The 15,213-nt window shown below is 42.7% G+C and overlaps 1 protein-coding gene across 5 annotated transcripts in view; it reads right to left on the bottom strand.

The window, feature by feature from the left end:
• The window catches only part of PTPRT (protein tyrosine phosphatase receptor type T), a 493,222-nt gene that overhangs the window by 100,900 nt on the left and 377,109 nt on the right, over nt 1-15,213 (bottom strand). For all 5 annotated transcript variants that reach the window (XM_063172177.1, XM_063172179.1, XM_063172180.1 and 2 more), the window contains exon 12: nt 3,792-4,065. In XM_063172177.1, coding sequence (XP_063028247.1) covers nt 3,792-4,065 — 274 coding nt within the window. The remainder of the gene's footprint in view (nt 1-3,791; nt 4,066-15,213) is intronic.

Below are 15,213 nucleotides of genomic sequence, written 5' to 3'. Positions count from 1 at the left end.
AGGTTTCACATAGGAGCCAAAAATTCTCCCCATTGGAGTGTGGTGCTGGATCAGCAACTAGAAAAAGACCTGGGGACAACCAAACCTGCAGCATCAGTTTGATTATTGAGCCAGTGTAAGGATAAGGAGTAACACAGGGTTGTCAACTTGGCCTCATGTTGCAGACATCTTTTCATGAAAAATCCTTTCCTTAGGATTTTTCCTCCTGAGAAGCTGAAAGGCCTCAGGAACAAAATGTAAACATTAATTATCTGCTGCTGTGGAATGCAACAGGTGCATCTGTGATTGGCCCATGTTGGTTTGTTTGTAATTAATGGCCAATCACAGTCAGCTGGCTCAGACTCTCTGTCCAAGACAGAAGCTTTATCATTCTTTGATTTCTATTGTTAGCTAGCCTTCTGATGAAACCTTTTCTTCTATTCTTTTAGTGTAGTTTTAATGTAACATATATCATAAAATAATAAATCAAGCCTTCTGAAACATGAAGTCAACATTCTCGTCTCTTCCCTCATCCAAGAACCCCTGTGAACACCATCACAGCCTCACCTTCCAGAGGGAAAAACACTGGCAGGGCTGGAGTTTGAAAGGGGCTGAGCTCAGGGAGGGTTTCCAGACAAGCAAACCTTCATGCTCTGTCAGGCAGCCATCTGTAGCAGGTGGCACCAGGACAAGCAGCAAACACCAGCTCCCTACCTGGATGGCTGTGACACTGTCTGGAGATCCTGCCAGAGCACAGCCAAGCCAAATGTGCCCTCTGCTTCTGTGCCACCTCTTGTGCTGACTCCTTCTATCACCTGAGTAGTAACTAGTGGTGCTCCTCACTCCCACAGCCACCAAGCCTGCAGTTTCTGTGTGCCCTTCCTCCTTCTCCCCTCTCTCACTCCAAACTCTGCCACATTTCAGCTCAGCATCTGCGTCTCAGCAGTGTCTGGGAGAGAAATTCACATGATTTGGAAGTGTTTTGTGTTACAAATCTGAAAAGAACCCAGTCTCACCATGTTCTGCTCAGACTCCAGTCTGGAGGCAGCACCACAGTGACCAAAGTGCCCAGGAGATGGATCCAGCCAGCCCCAGCTTTTCCATTCACACTCTGAGACAACCACAGCAGTGCACAAGAGAAGGCAGAAGAGCTGGTGATCTGCCTCTGCAGCAATTTGCCACACTTGTTTTGCATCCAGCTGTTAATTATGTTCCTTTCAGTGTAACAATCAGAGCTAATGGCTGCAGAGCAGACGGGAACACCGAATGAGCACAGCCCTCCATGTACAGAGGAGCTCAAACAATGCACAACTCCTACAACACTCCTAACCTCCTCCTCATCAAGCTTTTTGACCAAATCCAGGCTGTTTCTTGAAATCAGGCTCTCCCCAGAGCCCTCTGTTTCCAAAGGAAGATGTTCTGGTTCACTGCATGAAGGCTTCTCATTGCAGCTTCCAGGTGTGGAAAGAAATTTCATCATTCCACAACTGTCAGTGATTAATGAAACTATGGAATATCCTAATTAGAAAATGAGTGGCAATGTTCTGTTAAGTTTTATCATGTGTAAGGGAACATAAGGCTCTACTTTAACCCTGCTAAATTGTTATTGTTGCAGGCTTTTTGCAGATGTGCTTTAACAAAAATCATGGAATGGTTTGGGTTGGAAGTGACCTTAAAGACCATCCAGTTCCAATGCCCTGCCATGGTAGGGACACCTTCCACTATCCCAGATTGCTCCAAATCCCATCCAACCCAGCCTTGGACACTTGCAGGGATGGAAATGCCATTTTGCAGCCATAATTATTTGTAGGATTTTCCAAGACCTGGATTTGGAAATCCTTTCCAAGAATTTTCAAAGCTGCTAAGGTTACAGACAAGTGAAAACTCAGAATTTTACAATACAAATAATACCTGCAAATAATTCTGGGAATGGAACAAAAACCTGCTATTCACAGATGCAAATTGACCCTAATGTTTGAAATGTGGGGCATAATGATTTTACCAAGAAACAGGGATCAGAGCAGAAGCTACACCTCTGAAGATCCACATTCCACTCTTGGGCATTTCCTCTATACTTTTACCCACACCTTACACTTTCAGGATATATAAAGCATATCCTGTAGAAATATAAATAATTAACACAGGAGGAAATTGCTTTCTCAAATAGGAATTTACTGTGTCTGGCTGGATACTTCTCATCCTGTCATGAACTGTGCATTGTTGAATTAAGACTATTTTATTAACTTATGCTTAAAAAGCTCTCCTGTTAGGACAGCCCAAGCAAGTCATCCTTTTTTGAGTCCTTAATACCTGGAATGGTGAGATGCAGGAAAAGCAGGAACACCAGTGCTGCCTGAATCCAGAACACCAAGGGAAGCCTACACTTCCATCCTCACTACCCTTTTATGGAATATTATATTGTACTTAAGCAAATAAAGTTTCTTCTTCCCTGGGGATCCATTCACTAGCAATTAACTATCACACATGGGGGAACTAACTAGAAACAGAGAGACACATACATATATTCACAATTTCTTTATAAAGGCAAATCCAAAACTGAATTAACTGAGCAGTGCTGGAAGGAAACTGTATTGGCTAGAAAGGAAACCAAGGTGAAAACCAGCATAGTGTTGAAGAGAATTTGTACTTGTCAGCCACACAGCTGAAGCTGTGCAGGAAAATGGTGATAAATGAAGGGTGTAAAGCACTCAGATGTGTTGTGAACACTCCTTGGCACTGCCAGCCTGTGAAACCATCCCAGTCCTCTGCAATGTGCAGCTGCATTTCAGGTGTAAAAGCCACTAAAGCCTGCACTGTTCACCTTTGACTGATTTTTGTAATTTTTCTCTCTCAGGGGTGATATCATAGAGAATTTATCTATGTAAAAATTTAATTTCTGAAAGCACTGGCAAACAGGCTAATAATAGCAGACTCTGCTACCCAAAGTTGTGATGCCTTGTTAATGCTCTAAGACTCTTCAGGAGGCCAGAGGGGCAAATTCTCTTGTGTTATGTATGAATGAAACACGCTGGGGAGCCAGAGGGGAGGAAGGTGATCCACTGAGGCTGGGTCTGGCCTGAAACAGGAGAGGTAAAAGGTCACAAATTACCCTCAGCTGGAAGAGGAGAGAGAGGAGAGGCCTCCTGTTTTCCTGTGGTAGGATGGGGTGTGTTGTGGCATTGTTTGTGTCATTGGAGTCTGAGAATAGGGGGGGAGCTACATTCCCTGTGCAGTCTGCATTTTAAACCCAATAACACAGAGTAAAAATATATAAAACTACAGAATTACAGAGGGGTAGGACAGAGATGCAGAAAGTCCCCACTGCAGAACCTGATTTCCACAGGCTGGAACTCCCAGCCACAAGTGCTGCATTAGGATATGGCCAAGTGCAAGCTCCAAGCTAATCCAAATTCATAACAGCTCCTCCAAAATCACAAGCACTGTGAACTATCAAGACACTGCAATTATGGCTCTTAAAAGCACAATAGCCCCTACTCTGACATTCATGCTTATTGAAGGATAGAAAAAAATATCTAAATTCTAAGCAGCTCATTTAGTAAATCACATGGCAACATGTGCCTTTACAGAATCAGGGTCCTCAACAGATTTCTCATTGGATCTGAGCATCAGAGAGAGGAGATTTGAGTGAAGGACAAGTAATGGCATGCTTGATTTTCATCAGATTTCTGTAAGAGGGTAATAAGAAGGAGAAGTTAAACCAGCATCCAATCGAGAAGGAAGGAGAATGATGAGGAGGACAGAGAGAGAGGCAGTCACACCTACAGAGGCAGCTCAATTTTCCCTGCACTTACTCCATTGGCCTTGCTAAGAGCCTGGAAGTATATGCTGTAGCTTTTCAGGGGAGACAGAGGAGCATTCCAGTAGCCATTGTAGGTCTTGTTGTCGCCCACGGTGAAGGGCTGTGTGACAGGAAGGTTGATGGGCTTCAGCTCAGCTGCAAAGTAGTGTGGGGAGTCCAGGCTGGAGGCGTTCTTGTAGCTCACTGGCACGGAGAAGCACTCGATGATGTCTGCAGCTCTCCGGGCTTTCTGCAGCTTCTCCTCCTTGACAACGAGCTGGTACACACTGGGAGAGACACAGAAAGGTGAGATTAGAGACCCCAGAGCCTTCAATGTTGGCAAGGAATAAAAGGACAAGAGCATAGAAAAGTCAGAAACACACAGCTGAGGCAACCCAGTGTGAAAAGTTTTTATTATATATAAAATATATAATATATGGTATATAATATATGGTATATAATATATGGTATATGGTATATGGTATATAATATATAATATATAATATATAATATATAATATATAATATATAATATATAATATATAATATATAATATATACCATATATTATATATCATATACCATATATTATATGGCTCTACGCAGATATTTACCATATGTATTTAGATGTATTGATTAGTAGTGCTGTATTAACATTTTTATAATCTGATAAATGTAGTCTTGTAATTAAAAGGTAATTTCGTAGTTAAAATAAGAACTATGTTAGTGGGATTTCTTTAAGAAAGGAATGAGGACACCGAAATCTTTCAGAGAAAGAGAATTTATTGCCCTCTTATCAGAAGAAAGGAACTTCTTCCCACCTCGAAGGTGCTGTTAGGATTCAGAGGAAGAAGTTGACGATGACCAGACAGAATCCTGTATTTGAATGGAATTTATGCATCATGTAGGAGGTGTATGAATATGCAACAGGCTGTTGTTTTTAAGGGTCCTTTTTTGGGGCTCGTGCTGCCCAGAAAAAGGTACCTGGACATCTGTAACTCTTTGTTCCTATTGTCTCATATTATCCTAATTCAATTTGTCCAAATTATTATTACTCTAATTGTATTACTATTTTTATAACCATTTTATTACTATTAAACTTCTAAAATTTTAAAAACAAGTGATTGGCGTTTTCCACACCAGCAAGCACAGCACATTTTTCGCTCCTGGCACAGCAGTAGCAGGGGCAGTGGCCACTGAAAGTCACTGTGGGGGCAAGATGCTGGCTATGTGCTCTGTTGGTTTAATTGAGTAAATCAGGATCAACCTGGGTGAAAGAACAGATTTCAATCATGTCACTCTTTAGGAAAAGGAGTAACTAATAAAATATCCAGTCTAGAATGAATTTGTAATGTGCTGAATGTTGGCAAGCAGATGGTTTCTCCTTCAGCCATCAAACCGAAACATGAATTCTTTGCTTGGCCCAAATGGTGGCTGCAGTGGAGGAGAGCATGAGCAGGTGGCAATGCTGTCAGGTGCCTGTGGGAACAGTTTTAGGGTCAAAAAGCTATTTAGGCCAAAAAGAATCTTGAACATCACTCTTTTTGGCCCTCCCTCATATCTTGATGTCCTCATAAGGACCCAGTGAGGCCCTGGCACAGGGTGCCCAGAGCAGCTGTGGCTGCCCCTGGATCCCTGGCAGTGCCCAAGGCCAGGCTGGACAGGGCTTGGAGCAGCCTGGGATGGTGGAAGGTGTCCCTGCCCATAGAAGGGGGTTGAAACTAGTTTGACTTCAAGTTTCTTTCCAACCCAAACCATTCTGGTATTCTATGACCTCTTTTTGGCATATCCTGCAATGTAGAATTCTCTAATTCCCAATGGCAAGTTTCCCTCTACCTTCATTCCCTCAAGGACTGTTTATGTACTGAGCAGGTGGCTTTATAGCTCCCTCAATCCACTTTTGTTTCAAGAAACAGCAACAACTCCTCATATTCCCTCTGACTCTATGAAATAGTAATCCTTTTTGATTCCTGCTAAGCTTTTGGCCATTATGATATATAATAGCAATCTTGTTATTTCTAGCTTACTATTGCAGGCTCAGAGCTTGCAAAGCATTCAAATGCACTCTGCTTTATTTTCCTTTCCTCCTCAGGCAGCTACCAAAGCCCTGGAGTTCCATGCTGCTGCAACCCAGGCAGGTTTCACTGTCTGTTTAACACCACTCACACGCTTGACAAAGAGAGATAGGGCTGCAGTCATTTTGCTTGGTGTCAGGCTATTCAGATGTGCTGCCCTCACCTGTCTGTGTCAGGCTGGGCCTTTGTTCAGGCAGACAGGGGAGATCGATGGAGAGATTGGGACCAGCCCCTCGTGTGTCACTGTCCCAGCGTTCACAGGCTCGTTGCTGCACAAAGACTGGGCTGGGGGATTTCCAGCATGGCAATAGCTCATCAATGCTCCCTGAGAAACTGAGTTCTGGCTCCTCCAGCATGCAGGAGGAGTGAAGAAGCCCCAGCTCCTGTGTTGTATTTGTGGGGTACCCCATGGCAGGGAGGAATGATGAATCTGACTCTGTGTTCTCACAAGGCTAATTTACTATTTTATGATACTATACTACATTAAAGAATAGTATACTAAATTATACTAAAGAATAGAGAAAGGATACAGACAGAATGCTAAAAAGATAACAATGAAAACTGGTGACTCTCTCCAGAGCCCTGACACAGCTTGACCCTGATTGGCCAAAGAGTGAAAACAACTCCCAGCAGAATGCAATGGAACAATCACCTGTGGGTAAACAATCTCCAAACACATTGCACATGTGAGCACAACACAGGAGAAGCAAATGAGACAAGAATTGTTTTCCTTTTCTCCGAGGCCTTTCAGCTTCCTAGGAGAAAAGTCCTGGGCAAAGGGATTTTTCCAGAAAATGTGACAGTGACATTCCTGCTTTTGAATTCCCAGGGCCTGGGGCCTGTGGGATCTGGCTCGTGCTCTGCTGACAGCAGGGCAGGCAGGGAAGAACTTGAAAACCATTTGGCTCCCACTGCCAGACACAATCCCAGCTAATCTGTACAAGCATGTGCAATTTGTGAGTTACTCAATAGTAAAGCTGTCCTTACCCTGGTGTTTGCTAATGTGGCTGGGGGTGCTCAGCCTGGAGAAAAGGAGACTCAGGGCTGCCCCCATCACTCTCACAGCTCCTGAAAGGTGCCTGTGCTCAGCTGGGGCTGGGCTCTGTCTGCAGCAGCACTGACACAGCCAGAGCACACAGCCTCAGGCTGCACCCAGGGAAACACAGGCTGGAGATTGGGAAAAAGCTTTTACAGAAAGGGTGATAAAGTTCTGGAATGGCTGCCCAGGGAGGTGGTGGAGTCCCCATCCCTGGGTGTGTTTAACAAAGCCTGGATGTGGCACTGGGTGCCAGGGTTTGGGTGAGGGGTTGGGGCTGCGTTGGACTCGATGGTCTTGGAGGTCTCTTCCAACCTGGTCATTCTGGGAATTCTGTAGCAGGAGCACCAGCTGCACGGACTGCAGCCTTTAATGATGCCCCATCAACATTTTGGAAAGCTGTCCTCCTCCTCCAGTTCCTCAGAACCTTTAATAAATTATTTTAGACCTTCTCTGCTATTTATTTTACAATTTTAAAAGACAAAACCAGGTTTCCAAGCAACACTTTAAGTAATATCATTGAGGATGCAGTGGGAACTGCAAGCCTGTTCAACACAAACCCTCTCCTCAGCTCAGCAGTAGCAAATCATATTGGGGTGGTTTGGCCACTGTTTACTGAGAGTGTACATTCTTATTCTGACCCCTCTCTCTGGCCATAATAATGTACACTACTGGGGAAGTTTGTAATTTTGTTCGTCAGCCCTGTGCAAAATTGTAGCTGACACTTTTATGGAAATTTGCCAGATGCCTTCTAACCTAAAAATATTTGCTTTCTGTTTCATCCAACCCTAAACACTTGCATTTTCTGGTCATAGAAAATGTTTCCTTTAGGTATATAAACAAATACATATGTTTAGACATATATTAATCTGCTTTCAGCCTACACAGAGGCCAAGAACTCCCTCGTCCTCTCTCCCCGACCTGAGGGTGACACTCACTCTCTCAGTTATCCCACTTGCAAGCCATGAACTCATGCACTGTCTGTCTTTGGAGAAGGGGAAGCTCCCAGGGACATGAACTGCCACGTAACTGAACTCTTTCCCAATCATTAGAGCACTACAGACACTTTTCATCATGAGCAAGAGTTTTGATACCTACAGAACCCAGTCACAGGTACTCTTTTTGCCTCTACTCTTTCACATTTTCTCTCTCTCCCACTTAGCTGTTAACATACTTCTTCCCTTCACAGAGATAACTCACTCTTGTAGTGGCCTGAAATTTTACTTTTAATGTTTATGCTTTTGAAATGAATCAAGGTTCCTCTGGAAGCACAATGGTGTGCTCACGAATATTCAGCTGGGGTGTAGCAATTCTCCCCTTTGTGTTCAAGTTAAAATCCTGTTCATCTCCTGCTCAAACTCCTTGTCCATGGAAGAGCCATCTGAGCTAGCACTGCTGTCACTGCTCCCCCTGGCTGAAAACCCTCCTCTGGTGACACTCAGGGTGGGTTTCATGGCATTTTTCTCACATTGACTGACACAGCACCCTCATCTTTGCCTTGACTGCTTGGCTGGGGTCCAGCACCCTCCAGCCTTGCTCTTCTCTGAGCCTGGCCACTCTGAAAGGAAGTGGTTGAGCAGCCAAGAGCATGTTTGAGTTCAAAGCTTGTTTTGGGCTGAAGAGCATCACTCTGAGCTCTGGCTCCCTTTTAGCTGGTTACTCTAGGTCTCACTTTCTGTTTTGATCCCAGTATTTTGATCTGTCTAGACCCTCCAGAAGGGCAGGATTCCAAAATCACCCCAGCACAGACTGGCACAGACTCTATTTTTTTGTTTCTATCATTGTGGAGTTTTTCTGTGGGGTTTTTTGTGTTTTGTTTTTTTTTTTTTTTTTTTTTTTTTTTTTGTTTTTTTTTTTTTTTTTTTTTGTGTGTTTTTTGTTTTTTGGTTTTTTTTGAGTTATTCTCTTCTCCTCCCATTTTGTTTACACCTAGGAGCAGAATTTCCCTGCCTGCCTTTAGGGCATTTTCAGAGATCAACTTCTCTACATTAACCCATGAAGTGCTGCACAGCAATTGCTTCCACACCTGCACTGAGGTGCTCTTGTAACTTGGAGCAAAAACCCCACCAATCCTAAACCCAAATGGGATTGCTGTGGGAATTCTGAGTAGCAAATGTCCTATTTCCACCCTAAGGTTTAGCAAACCATCTGCATTACTACAACATATCTCAGCAGAGTAAAACTAATCCAGCTTTGCTCAGAAGATGGGAACTTGGTGGGATGCACCACAATCCCCAAGACCATGGTTGGGCACTAACTCAGGATAAACTTGGTGGGTAGGATCTGTCCTTGTGGCCTAAAAGAGCCCTTCAGCTGCACTCACATCTCTGGGTGAGGGTCAGGGCTGAGCAGGGTCTCCCCTTTGCCATTTGCTATCCCTGCTGTCACCAGTGTGATTACAGACAAGAGAAAGGAGGAGTGGTTTTCAAAAAAGTGGCACTGGAGGGAAGGATAAAAAAAAAATTCCAATAGGATAAAAACTATTCTAATAGCTCTTATTCCATCTACCAGGTAGGCAGCTCCTGGGGCTCTCCCCATCTCAGGTTTCAGAGCTGCTGCTCCCAGGCAGGATCAGCTGCCCTGGCTTTCCTGGCAGGAATCAAAGCCTTGGCTGCAAACACCCAGCTGGATACGAGAGTCAGTGTCATCCACAGGGATGACATTAAAAGAGACAACAAAAACAGAGCATTCAAACTCCTACACAAGATAACAACTTCAGTGCCACTGGCATGAAAGATGATACAGCCACACTAACTCCTGCATTCCAGTTTTTAACGTCAGGACACATTTGGAAACACTGCAATCAAACACGCACATGGATGTGCTGCAGGGTGGTGCTGGTTAGCAGGGGCTTTGTGCTCCCAGTGCCACCCCAGCCCACTCTGGTGCAGCCAAATAATGCTGCTGTCCCTGTAAAAAACACCAGGGACTGCTTTCCAAACATCCACAGGCTCTGCTCTGCACACAGCTCTCGAGGGATTCTCAGATCTGGGCCACAAAACAAATGCCTGACCTCCGAGAAGGCTGGGGAGCTGAGTGCCCTGTGTGAGCTGCACACTCTGATTAGAAAAGGAGGCCAAAACTGGGCTCCTTTATTTCAAAGGCCTTAGATAGATAAATCCACATCAATTTAATAGAAGCTTTTAAAAGTTTTTGACAGCTTGGCTGTAAATCACTGATAAAAGCACCCACCATAATGGGCCACAGCACAAGTGTTGTCTGCAGAGGAATGAAAGGTGCCCTTATCACCAGCTACAAGGTAATTTTTAAAATGATGAGTTCCCTATTCAGTGTGAAAAAAATCAACATTCCCAGTCACAGCACATTGCTGTGATGGAGATCTCTCTGTTTGCCTCAGGCTTCTCCTTTCCCTGATCTTGAGGTTTTTTTGGGTTTTTGTTTGTTTTTTTTTTTTGAGGATGGACTGAGACAATACTTGTCCACAAATTAAGCATTAAGACCAGTCTCAAAGTAGGATGCACAGGAATATGGGGAGGAAAAGCTGAGTCAGAGCTCTCCATAAAGCATCCAACATCTGGCCCATGCACTTTGGTATCCTGACACATCAACAGGGTGAAACATTCTCTACACTCTTGATAATGAGAGGGTAGGAAAAGGAATATCATTTCTTTGTAACCTTGCAGTGATCCACTTACCTGAATTATTAAAGCTTAAAAGGAACAATGTTTCAGCAGCTGAGTACTCCCTCTGGACCAATCTTGTTATTAAACTTTCCTTCGCATCATATAAAGATTTAATATATTTTCATTTAACACATAAATTTATTATCAGCCATATATTATTTCCAATATTATTTTCTCCCAGGGAGCAAAAATAAGTGGCAATTAGTACAGCTTGATCTTGTAGTGCTTTTTCTTTTTTTTAGCAGACTACTGCGAGCTGGTTTTGTTGTTCATCCTACAGAGAACAGGAACTTCCAACCCCTAGCTCAGAGGAACACATTACGTCCAGGGAAACTATTTGATAGGCTACAGGAAATAAGAGAGTAGTGATTTCCTTGTTACTGTTTCTTTTAATTCAAAGAATGAAGGACAAAAGGGACCAAATGAAGGAAGGATTTGTGCCTCCCCATGTGTGACAGTGTTCATAGGGGTCTGAGGATGACGGAAGAGATGAGGATCTGACTCCATGTTTCAGGAGGCTGATTTATTATTTTATGATGTATTATATTAAAACTATACTAAAAGAATAGAAGTAAGCATTTCATCAGAAGGCTAGCTAAGAATAGCAAAAGAAAGAATGATAACAAAAGGTTCTGTCTGGGACAGAGAGTCCAAGCCAGGTGACTGTGATTGGCCATTAATTAGAAACAACCACATGAGACCAACCACAGATGCACCTGTTGCATTCCACAGCAGCAGATAATCATTGTTTACATTTTCTTCTCAGCTTCCCAGGAGGAAAAATCCTAAGGAAAGGATTTTTCAGAAAATATCATAGCTGATGTGGAGCTGGACATTGAATTTCCACTCCTGCACATATTCTATGGAAAGAACAGATCCAACTATTCCAAAAAGGCCATCAAAACCCACGTAAATAAGCCTCAAATACTGTCTGACCTGCACAGAGGTAAAGAAAAGGCATCAGCAGCACATGAACAGGGACAAAGGTACAATAAACAGAGGGACCAACAACCACTCCAGCTGCTTTCCCCTTGTGTGCCACACAGGACTCCAGCTACAGATACTGAGCACCAGCTTTTTTATCATTTGATTATTCCATTTAACTTGTGATCCTGTTAAATTTGGTTGAGCCAAAGTAAGTATATCTGTATATATCCATGAAGGTTCATCACATTTATTCTGACAGTATGGAGCCATCTCCCAGGATACTGGGATGGGAGAGGGTTTGATGTGCTGCCTGACACCCACATTTAGAATTCAGATTAGCCATTGGAAGTGCAGATGCTTGTTTTATGGCCAAGCTGCCTCCAGTGATGCACACTGAGACACAAGAGTAGCATCAACATCTTTATTTCCCCCCCTTAAAGATATTGAGATCAAAGCCTGAATTCTGCCACAGAGGCAGTAAGAAATAAAATAATGGGAATTTGGAAGAAAGGTACTCCGTATATCAGTACTCTGTATTATTTACCCTAAAAAAATGGTGACAATAAACTGCAAATAAATCCTTCTCACAATGAGTCTCCAGTCCCACTATGAATCTGCATATGGGAGATTTTGTAAAAAATTCAACACAACCCAAGTCTAAAAAAGCTTTATATAATGTACATTCCCTAAAGTTTACAAATCCCAAGGGATAACTGCCAGAAAGGCTGATGCTGATTGCTCTGAGCACCCACTGCAGCACTGCCTCCCTTGGGCTCCAAGGGTGAATTTCCTGACCAGGCACCTCCTGCAGTCAAACATTCAGGCACCCAAGAGTCAATTCCCCAGAGAGCTCCCAAGTTCATAAACTTTTCTGAGTGCCAACAGGTGCCAATATATTCCTGAGAACTGAGTTATTGCCTTCACATATTCTGAAATGTTACCCTCAGTACCTCCAGCAGCATTTTTAATCAGAAGCTCTGAAAGTAATCTACAAACCATAATGAACTGTGTTTCACAGCCACCTAGGACACACTGACAGGACCCAGCGCTGTGTTCTGCAATTTTCTGTCTATTTAAGAACAGATTCGAAACACATTAAAATCAACTAAAGATTGCTGCTGTTTCCATTGCACTCTGGAACAGCTCCATGCAGAATACAATATGCTGAAGTCAAGGTTTGCTTTCAATAAACATGCAGAAAATAGGGGGGGAAAAGGAGATTGTTCTACAGTGTCATATTCTGGCTGTTTCAAAGACTCAAAAAGTGGCCCATGAATATTGGGCTGCACTGCCATCAATCAGCTTGCTCACATCTGCAAGGCATTCACAAAAATAAAGCTGATAATAGTGATGCTGCTTGAGGAAACAGTCTCTCATACTGCAAAGTTATTCACACCAGAGCCTTCATTTTGGAGTTATTTTTGCATGTTCTTTTAACAGACATTTAAATTAAACAACTCTTCTACTACGTTCACTAAAGTTGAAGAATACCCCCCCCAAAAAAAAAAAGATTCAAATTCAGCCAAATTTGTAAAAAATGGCATAGGAAGAAGAGATGGTAATTACTACCATTGCAATGAAAAAAACCTGCTGAGATAGAGCCAACAATAATGAAATCCATTTAATAATCAAGAAGGCTGGGAAGAGAGTCTCTTCACATTCTCTTCCACTCTCATATTCCGCTCAGTGCTCCAGATTTACTACTAGGGCATGTCAGACCCTGAAATCCATGAAACAAAAGGTAACGATTTCACACTTGGATAAAACCATTTGGAGTCACCCTTTTCACACAGGCATTCTTTTACTGCTAAAATTTCAGGCTTTGTTAAGTTTCTCCAGTGATTGGAATGGGCTCTAGAAAAAGTGAGGATGTTTAAAGCCTGCATGGTTCCTCACAGGGGACAGGGATGGGGCTGTGCTGTCCCCAGCCAAAAGCTGGAGCTCTGTTTCAGGAGTGTTTATTTCACTGTGTCAAGCCTGAGGAAACAGCAAACCCAAACAAAATGTTTGTATTTGCAGAAAAGCAACCTGCCAGTGTCACTCTAACAAATGCTGTCTTTTTGGCCAGCATGCTTTGTCTGAAATTCCTTTGCAGTCTCACATACAACCCCCAGAGCTGACTGAAAAAATGAAAACTCTGTTGGAAGGTGTGTGTGTAGGGGGGATTGTTTGGTTTGGGTTGGTTGGGGTTTTTGGGATTTTTGGTGGTGGTTAGGTGGGGTTTTTAGTAAAAAAAGTGACAGTGTAATGTCAAATATTCCATGGCCTTCATAGGTTGCATTTGTTTTATCCTGACAGACCCCTGAGGTACAGCAATCATCCCACTGTTGCAAATATACAAACAGTGACATGGGGAATGTGACTCTGATATCACAGCATCAGTTGTGTGTAAACAAATCCACACTTTTCCTGTCCAATATTCCTCCATCCACCCACCAGCCAATATGTCCTGTCTAATGGAGTCTGGAGTATCCAGGCTGAACACATGCTATTCCTACCAAATCTTTCCAATCAGGGGGAAAAAAGGAAAAATAAATGTGACTTCTGAGCATTGCTAGAGATGTGACCTGCAGTGATAAGGGAGGAGCTGGGAAAGGAGTTTGGAGACTGGCTCTGTCTTAAAATTGCACCACACAAAAGACGCAACAGAACCATAAACACCACAAACAACATTGTGCCAATAATGATTGATTAAATAATGCATCTCTGAGCAACCTGGGATAGGGGAAGTTGGAACCAGGTGAACTTTAATATCCCTTCAACACAAATCATTCTGTGCTTCTATGACTCTATATGTGCACACCTAAACATCCCTGTGTGTACCTACACAGAAATGTGTCTATTAAAATCAATGCTTTCAACCTCATGAAGTTCCACCCACCATGGCTCTTCTCTCACTGAAGGGGCTATGGAAAGGTATCCAAAAATCCAAATATTCCCATATAGCTCTAAGCAAGTCTGGCCATCACCACAGCCCCTGTCCACAGCAAACATCAGTGTGGTGACATGCACAAAACCTAAGGAGCTGTTCAGAACACAGCTGTATTCACTGACCATAAAGAAGGATTTGTGCACTTAAAGGGCCATTTTCCCCAGCTGGATCATTTGCCTTAATAAAAGATGCAATTCAGACTTGCAGAAAGACCATTCCCAGCCCACCAGAACGCTGCTCCTGCCTCTGTTTACTTGTACATGTGTCATTTTACTTGCACTCTCTTAAATGCTTTAAATTCTCTATTTAATCTTCCAGAAAGTAAAAAAGAAAAAAAAATTAAAAATATAAAAAATTTTAAAAAAAAGAATCAGAGGGCATCTCAAAGCTCTGTGTTCCATTATCTCAACCATCTCCATAAGCCTGACCTGGCTTGAACCCAGATTGGCCATAATAGCTGCTGCTCCCAGGTGGAACTGGCCCAGTCTTTGTCTTAATAAAAGATGGAATTCAGACTTGCAGAAACACCATCCCCACCCCACCAGAACACTGCTCCTACATGTGTTTACTTGTACATTTGTACATTACTTGCAATCTCTTAAATGCTTTAAAATTATCTATTAAATCTTCTGGGAAGCAGAAAATCAACCAAAACAAAAAGAAAAACAAAACCAAAAAACCCCAAAACACCAAAAAAAAAAAAAAAAAAAAAAAAAAAAAACCCAAAAAAAAAAAAAATAACCCAAAACAACAACAAAAAAAAAACCACCCAAAAAAACCACCCCCAAAAAAAAAACAACCCACAACTCCATAAACCTGACCT

Source organism: Melospiza melodia, chromosome 19, assembly GCF_035770615.1.
Source record: "Melospiza melodia melodia isolate bMelMel2 chromosome 19, bMelMel2.pri, whole genome shotgun sequence".
NCBI lineage: Eukaryota > Metazoa > Chordata > Aves > Passeriformes > Passerellidae > Melospiza > Melospiza melodia.
This window is presented reverse-complemented; position numbering and strand designations above follow the sequence as displayed.